The sequence below is a fragment of the Pipistrellus kuhlii genome, unplaced genomic scaffold, assembly GCF_014108245.1.
Source record: "Pipistrellus kuhlii isolate mPipKuh1 unplaced genomic scaffold, mPipKuh1.p scaffold_m20_p_23, whole genome shotgun sequence".
Classification (NCBI taxonomy): Eukaryota; Metazoa; Chordata; class Mammalia; order Chiroptera; family Vespertilionidae; genus Pipistrellus; species Pipistrellus kuhlii.
In genome coordinates this window covers 1,051,815-1,065,815 of record NW_023425522.1, presented here as the reverse complement: position 1 = coordinate 1,065,815, position 14,001 = coordinate 1,051,815, and the positions used below count along the sequence as shown (strand labels likewise).

The 14,001-nt window shown below is 68.8% G+C and overlaps 1 protein-coding gene across 1 annotated transcript in view; it reads right to left on the bottom strand.

Moving 5' to 3' along the window:
* MYO15A (myosin XVA) overlaps nucleotides 1-14,001 on the bottom strand; it is a 52,651-nt gene that overhangs the window by 12,327 nt on the left and 26,323 nt on the right. The window contains exons 30-57 of the mRNA XM_045586459.1: nucleotides 12,916-13,097; nucleotides 12,601-12,673; nucleotides 12,217-12,408; nucleotides 11,807-11,940; nucleotides 11,605-11,696; nucleotides 11,037-11,148; nucleotides 10,779-10,846; nucleotides 10,630-10,707; nucleotides 10,321-10,501; nucleotides 10,108-10,240; nucleotides 9,779-9,884; nucleotides 9,569-9,641; nucleotides 8,505-8,626; nucleotides 8,285-8,344; nucleotides 7,802-7,877; nucleotides 7,444-7,559; nucleotides 6,995-7,113; nucleotides 6,217-6,358; nucleotides 5,600-5,711; nucleotides 5,216-5,290; nucleotides 4,151-4,329; nucleotides 3,602-3,717; nucleotides 3,331-3,403; nucleotides 3,051-3,123; nucleotides 2,780-2,853; nucleotides 2,504-2,586; nucleotides 1,221-1,351; nucleotides 113-207 (exon numbers count right to left, since the gene is read on the bottom strand). Of these exons, the coding sequence (XP_045442415.1) occupies nucleotides 113-207; nucleotides 1,221-1,351; nucleotides 2,504-2,586; nucleotides 2,780-2,853; nucleotides 3,051-3,123; nucleotides 3,331-3,403; nucleotides 3,602-3,717; nucleotides 4,151-4,329; nucleotides 5,216-5,290; nucleotides 5,600-5,711; nucleotides 6,217-6,358; nucleotides 6,995-7,113; nucleotides 7,444-7,559; nucleotides 7,802-7,877; nucleotides 8,285-8,344; nucleotides 8,505-8,626; nucleotides 9,569-9,641; nucleotides 9,779-9,884; nucleotides 10,108-10,240; nucleotides 10,321-10,501; nucleotides 10,630-10,707; nucleotides 10,779-10,846; nucleotides 11,037-11,148; nucleotides 11,605-11,696; nucleotides 11,807-11,940; nucleotides 12,217-12,408; nucleotides 12,601-12,673; nucleotides 12,916-13,097 (3,070 nt within the window). The remainder of the gene's footprint in view (nucleotides 1-112; nucleotides 208-1,220; nucleotides 1,352-2,503; nucleotides 2,587-2,779; nucleotides 2,854-3,050; nucleotides 3,124-3,330; nucleotides 3,404-3,601; nucleotides 3,718-4,150; nucleotides 4,330-5,215; nucleotides 5,291-5,599; nucleotides 5,712-6,216; nucleotides 6,359-6,994; nucleotides 7,114-7,443; nucleotides 7,560-7,801; nucleotides 7,878-8,284; nucleotides 8,345-8,504; nucleotides 8,627-9,568; nucleotides 9,642-9,778; nucleotides 9,885-10,107; nucleotides 10,241-10,320; nucleotides 10,502-10,629; nucleotides 10,708-10,778; nucleotides 10,847-11,036; nucleotides 11,149-11,604; nucleotides 11,697-11,806; nucleotides 11,941-12,216; nucleotides 12,409-12,600; nucleotides 12,674-12,915; nucleotides 13,098-14,001) is intronic.

The following is a 14,001-nucleotide window of genomic DNA, read 5'->3' as shown; positions in this document are numbered from 1 at the left end:
TGGTGGGATCCGGGCCGGCCGTCGGCCCTGCCACGGGAGTCCCTGTGCCGGGCCAGAGGCCTCTGAGCCCAGCAGGCCTCTGTGCTTGCCCTGACCCCACCCCCGCGCTCACCAACAGAGCCCGGAGCTCCATGCTGCTGGGCAGCTCCAGGCGGCCGCCGCAGCGCAGGGTTTTCTGCAGGTTCTGCTCACAGGCCTTGGCGATTCCTGCAGAGACAGAGCCAAGGCCTTGCCCAGGTCGGCAGTGAGAGGCAGGCTCCTCTGGCCAACAGCCGACAGCCCACGGGGTTCTCTGCACAGCCGGCAGGACGAGCTTTTACTCTCAGTCCAGAGCAGGGCAGTGATTTGCCCAAAGTCAAAGGCTGGTGTGCAAGTGCCTCATTCAAACCCACCCCCCGCAGGCTCAGGCCTTTTGTTAAGTCCACAGTCCCCTTGGCTACCCTATGAGCCCTGGAAACAGCTGTCACCTTGAACTGCTGGCGGGAACTTGACCCTAAGAGGCTGTGTGACTATGGGGATGCAGCTTGCCCTGCCTGGCAGGAGGGCCTGCTTCTGTGTCTCTGACTAGGCAGTGCCGCTCCCTGCTGGGGAGGGCGAGCCCAGGAACCGCTGGGAGCCCTGGGGCTGGGCCTCCACCTTGAGCATGCGCTAAGCAAAGCCGAGGAGGACTCGGAGGCGGGGAGGGAGGTCCCCCATCTTTCACTGCTGCTGTGGTGACCGCAGGCCCTGGCTCTTTCTTAGGGGGACCAGGGAGTTGCTATGGAAACAAGGCTGGAAATGAGGTTAAAGAATGGCCCCTTTCCTCTACGCTCCAAGGGGGAAGGCCAAGCCCCTGCCCCAGCTTTGGGACCATCCCTGTCTGGACCGCTCAAGACCCTGTTGGTTCCCAAAGACCCAAGGAGCAGAGCCTGCCCAACAGCCATGCCTTGCACCCCTCTCCCCTCCCCCATGCCACTCTGCCCACCTCCAGGCTTGGCTCCTGCCACTCAGGGCAGAGAACCCCCCAGAGCCACTCCTCCTCTGGGAAGCCCATCGCATCCCCTCTGACAGGCCTCCCTCCCCTGACCAGATAGCCAGCGCCTCCACAGCACCGGGAGGGGGAGTCAGCGAGCATGGCCGGCACCGTGCAGGGCCAGGCTCTCCGGATCCCCCTCTTGCTGGCTGCCTGGCCGGGGCCCTGACAGACCCTCAGCCCTGGGCCCCCTCGCTGTGCCCCTCACCCTGGAAGGGCAGGCCTGGGCTCTGGCTCACGTCCTGGAGGAAGCGGACGAGGGGTGGCCGGAGGACCTCCGAGCAGCTGTGATAGGCGGTCAGGATGTACAGCAGCCTCCAGCCCCGCAGGCAGCTGTCCCTGTGGGGCACGTGCATAGGACCACATCACATGGCCACGGCAGGTCTGCCAGGCCCGAGTCTCCTGGCGGGGCTGGAGGGCCCCAGTTCCCAGGCAGCTTTGGTCGGGGTGTGCTTCCTGCCTGGGAGGGCGGGGTAGTGGCCCCAGCGCCAGGCAGGAGGTAGTTCTGCTTGGAGGCAGGGAGGGAAGGCCGGAGACCCGGGCATGCACCAGGGGAGACTCTCCGAGAGGCTTCCAGGCAAAGGTCCATGAGGGGGAGCCGGGGAAGTGGGGGGGCTGTGGGAAGGCAGTGGCAGGGGAGGCCTGGTGGGCAGGGACAGGAGCATGAGCTGAATGGCTCTAAAATTCCCAGGAAGTTGGGAGGAAGGGGGAAGGGGGGAGACAGGGACAGGACAGAGAGCCAGTGGCAATGAGAGCAGCACACGCGTGGGCACTTGCTGTGTGCTGCTCCCTGCGGGAGGGTTCCGTCTGCGGGGCCGTAGTGCCTGGGGAGCTTCCCTGGCCCTCCCCACCCTCACATCCATGGGCACGTGCTGGGCCATGGCGGAGAGCCAGGTCTGGCCAGGTTAGAGCCCAGTCCCCCCCCATGCGGTGACTGCTTTAGGGACAGGAATGTGACCAGGTAGAGCCCGTCACAGCTCTGCACCCCCAGCCGCCGTGTTCGGTTGGGGATAAACGTGTGTGACTGTCAGGCCAGTGAGACTGGCTGGGCTTTGCTGCAGAGAGTGGTCCGTGCTGCTTCCTCTGGGGCTGCTGAGCGGGCCATGTCTTTCCAGAGCGGCCACCGTGCAAACAGAGGGGTGGTGCTGGGGACGACATCACCCCAGGAAGCCGCCAGGACAAGCCTGCTTCCCGGCAATGCCCGGAGCTAGCCAGGCCCGAACTCCTTCCCGGGCAGCTGGGCGCTCTTGCTTAAACCAGCTTGAACTGAATTTCGGGCACCTGCCACCACGCCTGGACTCACACGTGACTGCTACCATCCACAGGGAGGGCACGGAGGCGCCGAGAGCAGGTCTCAGACCGCGCAATTCCAGACCCGCACGCTTTGTCTACTGAGTGAGGAGGGCGGGGGGCGGGGCAGGCCTGGCAGCAGGAGGGGGCTGTGCTCCTGGAGGGACAGGGACGGGGACAGGGACAAGGGGGGGCACGCACTGCTCGCTGCTGGCGCGGTCTGTGAGCTGCTTCACCACCTGGCAGTAGCACTCGTCCCGCAGGGCCTCCTGCTCGGTGCACAGCTGCGGGCGGCCAGGTCACGCCGCGGGCGGCACAGAACAGAGCGGGCGTGAGACAGGCTCGTGTCCCTCTCCCCCCCTCCCCTCCTCGGGCCACGCTAGAAGCCGCCCACCCCAAAGTCCTGCAACTCTGGTTGCCGAGGGGAAACTGAGTCACAGGACGGGGGAGAGAGCACGGCACAGCGGGCGAACTGACCTTCAGGAGGGTGCAGAGCACATCCCGCTCGCGCTGGCCCTTCAGCGGGGCGTCCCCCATGAACCGCATCACGGCTGCAGGGAACACCCCGCTCAGCCGGACCCAGGCTGCCCGCCCTCGGGGACCGGGGCCCCCGAGAGGCTGTGGCGGGGCAGCCGGGGCGTCTCTTTCTTAGGGGAGCCCCCTGTCTGAGCGGGCGGGAGGTCTGAGGAGCAGAGGGGTGAGGAGCAGGGGCAGGTGGTGCCGCCCCAGGGTCGGGCCCACCCCACACCTAGGAACATGTCGGCGGCCATCTTGCTGAGGTCGGCGTCGCTGAGCTCGATGAGGGATTCCTGGAGCGGGCTCTGTCAGGGAGGAGGTGCGTCAGGACGGGGGGCGAACAGAAGGGCCACGTGGATGTCCTGTCTCGGACACGCAAAGGGAGCCGGGGACACTGGGAGAGGCTCGCAGGCCCTCAGGGGCTGAGGTGGGTCACTCTGAGGACGAGGCTGTTTCCTCCCAGGCCTGCACCGCCATTTTACAGTTGGGGGAACTGAGGCCTGGGCTGGCACCTTGGTGAAGCGGAGCATGTCCTCCAAGGTTCTGGACTCCCGGCCCTCCTTGGATTTGAGCCTGAGGCCGTCCCTGGGGCAGGAGCAGAGGGGAGACCATGTCTCGGCCTGCGGTTCCCGCCCCCCGCATCCCCCTCCACAGGCTCCGCAGTGGGTGCAGGGGCCTCACGCCGGAGGGCTCTCCCCTCACAGGGGCCGGCCTTGCCCTTGGATGCTGACGAAGCCCCGGGAGGAACCCCGCAGGTGGGGACGGGGTGGGGTCATCACTCACTGGGGTCTCCTCTGAGGGTCTCGGAAATACTTCTGGGCGAACGCCAGCATTGTGCGCGGTGGGGGAGCCAGGCCATCCTCCCCAGGACCAGCCGGGCCGGTCCTGAGGGGGGAACCCTGTAGGGGCAGGAGCAGGAGGGCCTGTCCAACCGCCCCCACCCGACCCCATCACACCCGACTCAACTCAACCCCCGGTGAATGCCCCCAACTCCCCTTCAGCCAGGCCTCTGCCACCACGTGCCCAGGGGCCACCCCCTGACCCACTTGGCCGTGCCCACGGCTGGAATCTCCAGATGCCTGGTTGAGCTGGCCTGGCCCTTACAATTGCCTCTACCCCACTCCACCTCTCACTACCACCACCCCCATGCGCGACCCTGCCCCCCAGGGCCCCGTCCTGCCACCTGGCCTGGCCACAGTCCCGCGGACCCCCCCTTCTCTACCCGTCTGGCCACATCCCCAACATCGCTGTCACCTGCCACAGCCCACAGGCCGGCCTCGCCCCCACCCCCTCCAGTCCGATGACCCCTGCGGCCCGGCCCCCCGGCCTCACCTCTCTCCTGCGGCCCACCTCCCACGCGGCGGCCGTGGCGCCCACGGCGGCGGCCACGGCGGCGGCACGGCCCCGGCTGGGCTCCGCGGGCAGCTGCAGGAAGTCGGGGGCGGCCACGGGCTGCACCAGCTCGGAGGGGAAGCGCCCCACGCGCCCGTGGACGGTGCCGAGCCTCCAGCCTGGGGGGTGGGGAGGACGTGAGGGGAGCAGGGCTCCCCTCGGGGACTGAGGGCTCAGGCACTCCCTGGAGCTCCCGGTGGAGGGCCGGCTTGGGAAGGGAGGCAGGCGGCACGTGTGGCACAGAGGGGTCCCCCACACACGGAGACGCCGACGCCCACAGACTTCCGCCAGGTTAGCGGGCAGAGGGCTGGGAGGGCCTGGGAGGCCTGGGTCGCCGGGGGCCTGGGTCGCCGGGGGCCTGGTTACTGGGTCACTGGAGGCCTGGGTCACCGGGGGCCTGGTTACTGGGGGGCCTGGGTTACTGGGGGGCCTGGGTCACTGGAGGCCTGGTTACTGGGTCACTGGGAGGCCTGGGGTACCGGGGGGCCTAGGTCACTGAGTCACCGGGGGCCTGGGTTACTGGGGGGCCTGGGTCACCGGGGGCCTGGGTCACTGGGGAGCCTGGGTTGCTGGGGGGCCTGGGTCACCGGGGGGCCTGGGTCGCTGGGTCACTGGAGGTCTGGTTACTGGGTCACTGGGAGGCCTGGGTTACCGGGGGGCCTAGGTCACTGTGTCACCGGGGGCCTGGGTTACTGGGGGGCCTGGGTCACCAAGGGCCTGGGTCACTGGGGGGCCTGGGTTACTGGGGGGCCTGGATCACCGGGAGCCTGGGTCACCGGGTCACCGGGGGGCCTGGGTCACCGGGGGCCTGGGTCACCGGGGGGCCTGGGTCGCTGGGGGCCTGGGTCGCTGGAGGGCCTGGGTCACCGGGGGGCCTGGGTCGCCAGGGGGCCTGGCCGGAGCACTCGGGCCTGAGGACCCGCCTGCTGGCGGTGCGATGCAGGGAGGGGAGCTGGGTGGCTCTGGGGTTGGAATATGGAAGCGAGCAGTGGACCCCGGACCCACCGAAGTCAGGGCCTCTCCGCTGCAGCTCCTCCAGGTACACCACCTTTTTGCGGACGACACAGCCGGCGCTGTAGCCTGTGGCCGGGCGAACGTCAGCCACTGCCAGGGAGACCCCGCGCCCGGACTCCCGCCAGTGCCCCCCCCAGGTGCCCAGACTCCCGCCAGTGCCCCCTTCCACCACCCTCCGAGGCACCCGGACTCCCGCCAGTGCCCCCTTCCGCCCCCCAGGCGCCTGGACTCCCGCCAGTGCCCTCCCCCCCCCCCCCCGAGGCACACTGACTCCCGCCAGCGCCCCCCCCCAGGCGCCCGGACTCCCCCCAGTTCCACCCCGCAGGTGCCCAGACTCCCACCAGTGCCCCCTTCCCCCCCCCCCCAGGCACCGACCCAGGCGGGGCGGCTCCGGCGGCTGCAGGTGGATGATGTCGCCCTTGTGGAAGGCCAGCAGCGCCGGGTCCTCGGGCAGGAAGTTCCTCACGGCCACTACGTAGTCCGAGTCCTGGAGGCCAGGCGGGTGAGGCCCAGCCCTGCCCGCCCGGAGGCAGGGCCACCCCCTTCACCCATCCACAGGCGTCCCCCCACTCCCTCAGAGGGCTTTCCTAAGTGAGAGGGGAAGGGCACGGGAGAAGGCTGAGGGCAGGAGGCCCGGCCTGAAGGCGGCAGATGGTGCTGGGCACAGGGACACACCGCCCGCGCCTGCCGCGGCGTCCCACTGCGGCCTGCGGCGTGGCGGCCCGGGGCGTGGCCTGCGTGTGGCGGGCGCCGTGGGGCGCTGCCGGGGCCGGGGCCGGGGCCGGGGGCACGTCGCCCGGAGTGAGGAGCACAGCCTGGAGCTCAGGGAGGCGCTGCTGAGGAGCGGGCAGAGGTGAAGGGCAATCCAGCGCCAGGCGGAGCCGCCACTGGGTCACTGGCCACCACACGCCCCGCTTCCCAGGCGGGTGGTGGGGTGGCTGCGCTGGGGCTCAGCTCTGGGGGCTCCAGGGGCTCCGGGGGAGGGCCCTGACCTTCTTCAGCTCCAGGATGAAGTCGTCCACCAGGGTCTTGACCTGCCGAGCGCGGGCTGAGAAGAGGATGACCTTCTCGCTGGCCAGGTTGAACTCCAGCATGTTCCGGGAGGGGATGGTCACAAACAGGATGTCCGCAAAGCTGGGACAGGAGCCACGTGAGGGAGGGCGTGTGGCCAGAGGGACGCCTGTGCCACCAGCCCCGCGGCCAGGCGCTTCCCCAGCCTCCCTCCCTGTCTCTGCAGCGCCCGCCCGCTGCCCACAGCCCCGAAGCCCCATCCCTCCCACTCTGCCCTCCCTCCTGTCCTCCTCCCTCCCTCCCTCTTCCTTCCCTTCTTCCTGCCTTCCTTCCTTCCGGCCCCTCTTGGTCCAGCCTCCGCATAGACTGAATGATCGCCATCTTTCAAGGCGAGGCTGTGGATGCTGCTGGTGGGCCAGCCCCTCCCCGCCCTGAGCTGTGCGGACCGGCCCGGGGCAGGGAGGAGAGGACGCGGCTGGCCTCTCCCTGGGCCCTCCCCGCTCCCAGGCATGTGGCGACCACAGTGAGCTCCGTGGCAGGGCTGGGTGTGGTCTGGGGCAGGATGGCGGGTTCCCAGCTCATCTGCTTCTAGCTGTGCCTGAGCCAAGCGCCTCGCTGCGCCCAGGTCCCGTCTCTGAACGGGCTGGAGTTGAGGGCGGGCACCATGCTGGTGCTCCGTGAGCGGCTGGGGAGAGCCGGTGAGGAAGGCGGAGGCCTGTCCGTGCCCGTGCCCAGCGAGCCCGTCCCCGCCGCCCGCACCTGTACGTGCGCAGGACACGCAGCCGCCCGCTGGCCTCCCGGCTGCCCCTGGCCATCTGCAGGAGCTTGATGCCCGTGTGGGCCACAGCGAGGATCTGCACGCCCGTGCCCACGCTGCCCTGCGGGGACAAGGCCCGTCAGCTTCGCCCTAAGCCCGGGGGGGGCAGGGTGGGACGGACTGGCAGGGCTGGGGGCGGGCGGGCTGGCACAGGGCTGGGGGCGGGGTGGGCTGGCAGGGCTGGGGGCTGGCGGGCTGGCAGGGCTAGGGGCGGGGCGGGCTGGCAGGGCTGGGGGCTGAGCAGGCTGGCACAGGGCTGGGGGCGGGGCAGGCTGGCACAGGGCTGGGGGCGGGGTGGGCTGGCAGGGCTGGGGGCTGGGCAGGCTGGCACAGGGCTGGGGGCAGGGTGGGCTGGCAGGGCTGGGGGCGGGCGGGCTGGCAGGGCTCGCACCGTGGCCGGGAAGAGGCGGGAGAAGTAGACCTCCCAGCTGTCGCGTGCGGTGTTGACCACGGCCCGCTTCACGCTCTCCGTCACCAGGGGCCTCTGTGTGTCCAGCTGGTTCTGGGCTGAAGGGGCAGGTGGGTCAGGACCCTCCCCCACCCTGCAGGCCCCACTGCAGGGAGGGAGACCCCAGCTCTCAGTGCCGACTGGGAAGCCAGGATGCCAGGCCGGCAGACGGCCCAGGCCCCCAGCCGGTCAGGCAGAGCTGCCCTCAGACTGGTCGCCTGGCCACGGGAGAGCCCAGAGCTGAGCAAGGAGGGGTGCCGGGAGGTGAGGGGGGCGCATCCCTCCCTGGCGCCTGAGGTACCAAACAGGGCCTTCATCTTGAGCCTCTCGTCCTCGGAGATGCGCAGGCAGGCCTCGGACTGCGTGTCATGCAGGATCTGCGGGAAGGAGCTGAGCTGGGTGTAGGCGGCCCTAGGGACTTCCCTCGCTGGGACCCAGGCTGGGCTGTTCTAGGCCGAGCGGGGGCTCCCTGTGTGCAGCCGTGGGTCCTCTGGGTGAGTCAGATCCTAACCCCTAGACACTCTCCTCTCGCCTTCCCGCCAAGTCAGGCCACCCCTCCCGCCTTGGTGTCCTCATCTTACATTGGATCTGTCCAGCAGAGACAAACCACGAGCCCGGTTAGATGGGCTTGTGACCCCGACAGTGGGAATAGGGTGCAGGACAGCCGCCCAGCCACACATGGTGAAGGAGCCCAGCTCCGAGTGCAGAAGCAGAGTCTGCAGACGGCTAGTCCACGTGCCACTGCCCTGCTGCGTCACCGAGGCAGAAAGGACGGAGGCCTCACCTGCCGGAACAGGAGGTCCAGCTGCACGGGGTGGCTGTAGCTGTCCTTCGGGTAAAACACCTGTGGGGGGGGGATCCCATGAGGACCACCGCGGCCCCCCACTCTGCCCCACACCTGCACTCGCTCCAGAGCAGCGGCAGGTGCCTGCTCAGCTCCCCCTGGCCTGGTTCTCAATCCGGGTGCCCCCTGCCCCAGCCAGCCCCTCCCCGGCTCCCGGCACCTCTTTGCGCAGGAAGATCTGCCAGGGGGGGTCCTGGTAGCCATAGAAACTGGGGTTGGGGAGGCGGTGCAACTGCGTCTGCACTGGGTCCTCGGCTGGCTCCAGCGACCTTGAGGGCAGTGCTGGGGGCACAGCGATCGGGTGTGAGGGGAGGCAGGGCTGTGAGGGATGGGTAGAGTGGCACCCCACACCCTTGGCCACAGTCACACCTGGTCACACGCAGGCAGAGCACTGCCACAGCCCAGCCCGCCCTCCGGCACATGCTAGGAAACAGGCACCTAGCGTGTGCGGCCTGTGCCGGGGCCGAGGGTGTCCCGCAGAAGAGGCAAGGCGCTTGACTTTAGGGTCTCCTGGCAAATGTGGGCGAGACAGAGGATTTGAAATGACAGAGCCCTCAGTCTGAGAGCTACGGGTGGAGTAAAACTGGTGGTTCAGAGAGGGGTGAGAAGAGGGGGCAGCAGGCGAAGCGCTTTTGGAAACGAGCACTCAGGCAGGAGCGGCGAGGGCAAGGAGCAGGCCTCCGGGAGCACCGAGGGACAGAGGGCCCGGGCCGGCGGGAGGAGGCCAGGCTGGGAGGGGCAGAGCTCAGGCCTGGGAGGACATGGAGTTCCTCCCAGGAGCCACGGGGCGGCTGCCAGGAGCTCGGTGTGAGTGGATTTATATCTCGTGAGGTCACTGTGGCCACCTGAGGCAAACGATGTCGAGTTAGGGCTCCAATTGTGATGCCAGAAGGCCTGGACTTCGATCCCTGGTCTAACACCTTTAAGCTGTGTGGTCTTGGCAAGTTGTGTAACCTCTCTGTGCCTGTGCCTCTGTTTCCCCATCTGTGACACTGCAGGTACGAGTGGCACTGTGTCTGGGGCGTAGTGAAGACTGAATGAGGCCCGGGTGGGCCTGGCTTGAAATCAGTGTTGTTTAAGCGCTGACCTAACTGTACAAATGTCCACACAGTAGGTCCACATGGGCCACGGACATGCAGACACACCTGTGCTCACACAGACTCACTTCACACGTGGACACTTCCCTCTTGTCCCTCCCTCCCTCCCTCTCTCCTGGCCCCTCACCTGGCGCAGGTCGCATGGATGGCCTTGGTGCGCTGGTCACTGGCTTCACCAGGGCCACAGCCTCCCTGGGCACCTGCCCCCAGAGAGAGAGCTCAGGGGCGCAGCGGGGAGGAGCGGCAGCGGCCGTGCCTGTTGGGGCAGCTGGTTTCTGAGGCTCCTGGAGGCCCCTCTGCTTCCCAGTCTGCCTGGGCACGGCCAGACTGCCCTCACCTGTGTGCCAGGTGCTGCCGCCGCGTGGCTCATCTGCCCTTTCAGGATCATCAGGGCTTCCTCGTGGGGGTCTGGCCGCTTGGCGAACACCCTCCCGCAGTCCTTCCTGGGGGAGGTGGGCGCTGAGTTCCTCTCCCTTTCCGTCACCAGCCCCTGGAGTAAGGACCCTCTTCCTCCCCCCCACCCCCAACCCCCACCCCCGTCCCAGAGGGGTCTCCCAGCCGCCCTCTGTGGGGGAGGGGCCGTGGGAGCATCTGCATAAACAGCCCCCCCCCACGTCGGGGGCCCAGGCCGGGGAGGAGGCGGCCTGCGGCTGGGGCAGAGCTGACCTGAGGGCCTTGGGCTGCCCGCCCTGCGGCGGCTGCTGGTACTGCCGGACGATGTTCCTGATCTGTTGCGTGGGCTGCGGGAAGTGCTCCGAGTTGAGCGTGGAGTAGCGGACCAGCTCGGGGCCCGGCAGAGCTGTGGCGGGGGGCAGAGTGAGACACGCCTCCCGTCCATCCTGGCGGCCGCCCCCAAGCCCCGCGGGGCAGGACACTCACTGGTTTCTGGAGAAGACCTGTCCTGAGGTAGAATGGGGGCAGCCACGGGCTTGGTGGGGGGCCTGGGGGCCTTGGCCGGGAGGGTGGGGGTTGAGGGCTTCGGGGCGGAGCGCAGGAGCACGGGCTTGGCCGGGGGTCCGGTGCCCACGAGCGTTGGCCGTGTCTCGGGGGCTGGGGGCTTCTGCAGAGAGCAGACGTGAGGTGAGCGTCCTGGGACACCCAGCTCGCTCTCTGGGACCCGTGCCGGCCCAGGACGGTGTGGGGTCCAGGCTCAGCGAGGTGCGAGGACGCCCTGGCAGGCAGGCTCACCTCCGCGGGGAAGGGCCTTGGGGCGGGACTCAGGGGCTGCTGCTGGAGGGCCATGGCCTGCAGGGTCATCTCTCTGGCCTGAGGAGAGGCGGGGTGTAACCAGGCAGGCCCGCTCCGGACACCTCCCCCCCCAGGCCCCTCGCACGCACCAGCAGCACGGCCTGCTTGTGGATGAAAGCTTGCTGCAGAGCCAAGGTGGAGGCGTCCAGGACTGGGACTTCGGGGAGCCGGGCAGCGGGCACAGATCCCAAGGCGTGGAGGTGAGGGAAGGGGGAATTTCCGGCCACCTCCCCCCTTGCCTCCCCTCCCCCTGCCCATGGCCGCCCTGTGTTAGCACAGAGGGAGCCCGGGGAACAGCGGCCCCGGCCTTGCCCAGCCCTAGAACCAACCTCGGGGCAGGTACTGACTTGGCTTTGGCTCTGGGGGTCTCTCGGGGGTGTCTTCGGTGCCGCCGCCGCCGCCCCCAGGCTGGCCTCCCCCTTTCATGCGATAGGCAATGGCCGTCGGCTTCTCCAGGTCCTGGGGGCAGCGGGAGGCTCGGGTGGCCGCCTTGGCGCTGGCCTCCCGCGGTCCCAAGGCAACGGGCACCCGACACCAGCCTCCTCCTCCATCCCAGGCCTCCCGCTGGCCGAGCACTGTGTGCGCCAGCCTCTGCCCTCACACACTCCTCAGTCCTCCCACCGCCTGGCAAGCTCCCGGTGACCCCCCTTTCACGGAGGAGCAAAATGAGGCTCAGAGGGGTGTGCCCTGCTCAGCGCTCCACACCGTGCCCTGAGGGCTCCTGGGAGTTGTGCGCGAGCAGGGGGCCGGAGGGGGCCGGACCCCTCAGGACACGGGAGTCTGAGCCTCTCTCCAGCGTGTCTCTAGCCGAGAGGACCCCTCCGCCTCTGCCGGGTCCCGTGGCCCGGGCTGTCCCCGGGGGTGTGTGTGACTGGGTATGAGCAGGCCGTGCCCGCGGACCCCCAGCCGTCCTACCGCATCCCCGGACAGCACGGGGTCGAAGAGGCTGTCCAGGTAGCAGTCCAGGCCCTTGTGGGACACAGCAGGCTCTCCGGGGCTGTCCAGGCCTGGCAGGGGGCACACGTCACCTTCTCTCCTGCTGATGCCCCCCCACAGCCCCAGGGCCCCCCCACCAGAGACAGCGCTCCTGCTGGTCGACCTGGGTGGGCTGTTGTACCTCTCTGGGCCTCAGTCTCCCCATCTGTACTGTCCTCATTGTGGCTGCAGTACCCATTGGAGTCCGCCACGTGCCCCTGTGGTTGAGGCTTTGTGGGCATGTCCTCATCTGAGTCCCAGCTGTTCCCAAACACCCTGTGGGTGAGGGGAACATGGAGCATCTGACCCCCAGAGAGACCCAAGGCCTCCCAGACCACCCCACTCCCACTCCCACCCCCACCCCCACCCCCACCCCCACCCCCACCCCCACCCAATCTCCTCTGCACAGGACTCCAGAATTGAATGCCTGACTCTTTAAAGGTGGAGCCCTTTGGTCAGCCCCACCTCCCTTAGTCCAGACGCAGTCAGAGGGGCCGTCTTGGCTGTGAGAGGCCGCCAGTGGGGGGGGTGGGGGGGCAACCAGCCACCTACGCTCTCGGGCTTCCTCGGCCCGCCACGGGCCCTTCTGCACCCACAATGAAGTAGGACTTCTGTCGTGGGAAGTCCCTGAGCAGCTCGAGGTCCGACACCAGGTCCAGCACGTAGTCGTGGCCAGCCAGCTCCGCCCACTGGGCCCCGTGCTTCATGGCCACCGTCCAGCCCCGCCAGCCGTCCGCCAGCCCCCTGGGCAGCACATGAGGGACGTGAAGGAGGGACGAGGCCAGGAGTGCCACGTGCGGAGACTCTGGGATAGGAGCAGACCCCAAGCATGCCCAGAGGGGACCCGGGGCTTTGGAGAGCCCGGCCTCCTGCCCCTCCCCCTCCCCCTTCTTCCCGGGTGCGTGGTGAGGGCGCAGGGCGGCGTGAGGAGCCCACCTGTGCCGCAGGATGTCTCCAGCGAGCTCCTCCCCCGTGCTCCAGGAGTGAACCGGGCAGGAGAACTGGTCGCCTGGACGGGAGCAGACGCCAGTCAGCCCGGGAGGTGGCAGCTGGCCGCCTGGCTGCTTCCTGCCTCCTTCCTCCAGCCTCTCCCTCCTGCCCAGGTCCTGGTCTGTTCTTTTCTGCCCGGCCCCTCTCCCACATTCCAGATCCCCCCGCAGGCACACCGAGACCTCCTTCCAGGCCACGCCCAGCACCCCCTTTCCGCACCCCCAGCTTCTCCCGGCCGGGGCAGAGGCCTGAGGGGCTCACCGTTGAAGCAGCCCACATCCAAAGCCATGCTGGCCTTCTCCCGCGCTGCCGTCCACTCGAGCTGGGTCGGGGGGAAGGTGCGGGCAGCCCCGGGGCCCTGCTGCTGGGCCCGGCCCATGGCCTGCATGAGGCGGTGCTGGCACACGGCCTGGAAGCCGCTCCGCCCGTAGTCAGACACAAACCTGGCAGGTGGATGGAGCGGGCTGAGCGGAGCGGAAGCTGCCCGGGTCAGGGAGGGTTCCGCAGCCTCTAAGGGAGGCCCCGGCTGGCCCAGAGCTTTGGGGTGAGCAGGAAAAGGCCCAGAGCCCCCAGGCTCGGCTACAGAAGGGGACCAGGCTAGCCCCCACTATTCCCAACCAGCAGAGTTACGCGGCCAAAGAGGACAGCCCACCTGAGCTCGTCAGAGCGAGTGTCACTGACGGGTGGGTCTGCCGCTCTGCAGGCAGGAAAGGGGGGCTCCCCCACTGTCACACCCCTCCCCAGCTGCACCGCCCTGAGCCTGCTGCCAGGTTCACCCATCCTGAGACGGCTGTGGCGTTTCAACCTGGCGCAGGACCCCTGAGCCGTCCCCTGCCGGCGGCAGGCATCCCGCATTCCTGGCTGCTCCACTCCCAGCCGCGAGGGCCTGGCCAGGAGCCGCGGGGGCGCGGGTCCACAGCGGCCTCAAGAGGGAACCTGGAGCTGTGCCCACAGGAAGCCCTGGCCAGGCAGCGGCCCGTCCCATCGCTACAGGTCCATACGCTGACTAGTGGGCTGCCCACGCTGCACGCGGCCCTGCCCCTCTACACACCCTGAGCTTACAGCCCCCAGAAGGCAGTCCGGGGGCCACCCCTAGTTTATAGGTAAGGGAAGAGGTTCAGAGAGGAGCCTGCGTGTCCGGGGTCCTACAGCAGGTGATGTCACAGCTACAGGGGACGGCACCCAGGGCCTTGCCCCCTTCCTGACCCCCGGGGTGACGGGGACCCTCCTCCGCTGGAGGCTGACGCGGCCTGTCCTCACACAGCGCTCACCCTGCTCTGTCCTAGGCATCCCACGTGACCCTCTCAGAGCCTAGGAAGCCACATTCCCACCATCCTCGCTTTACGC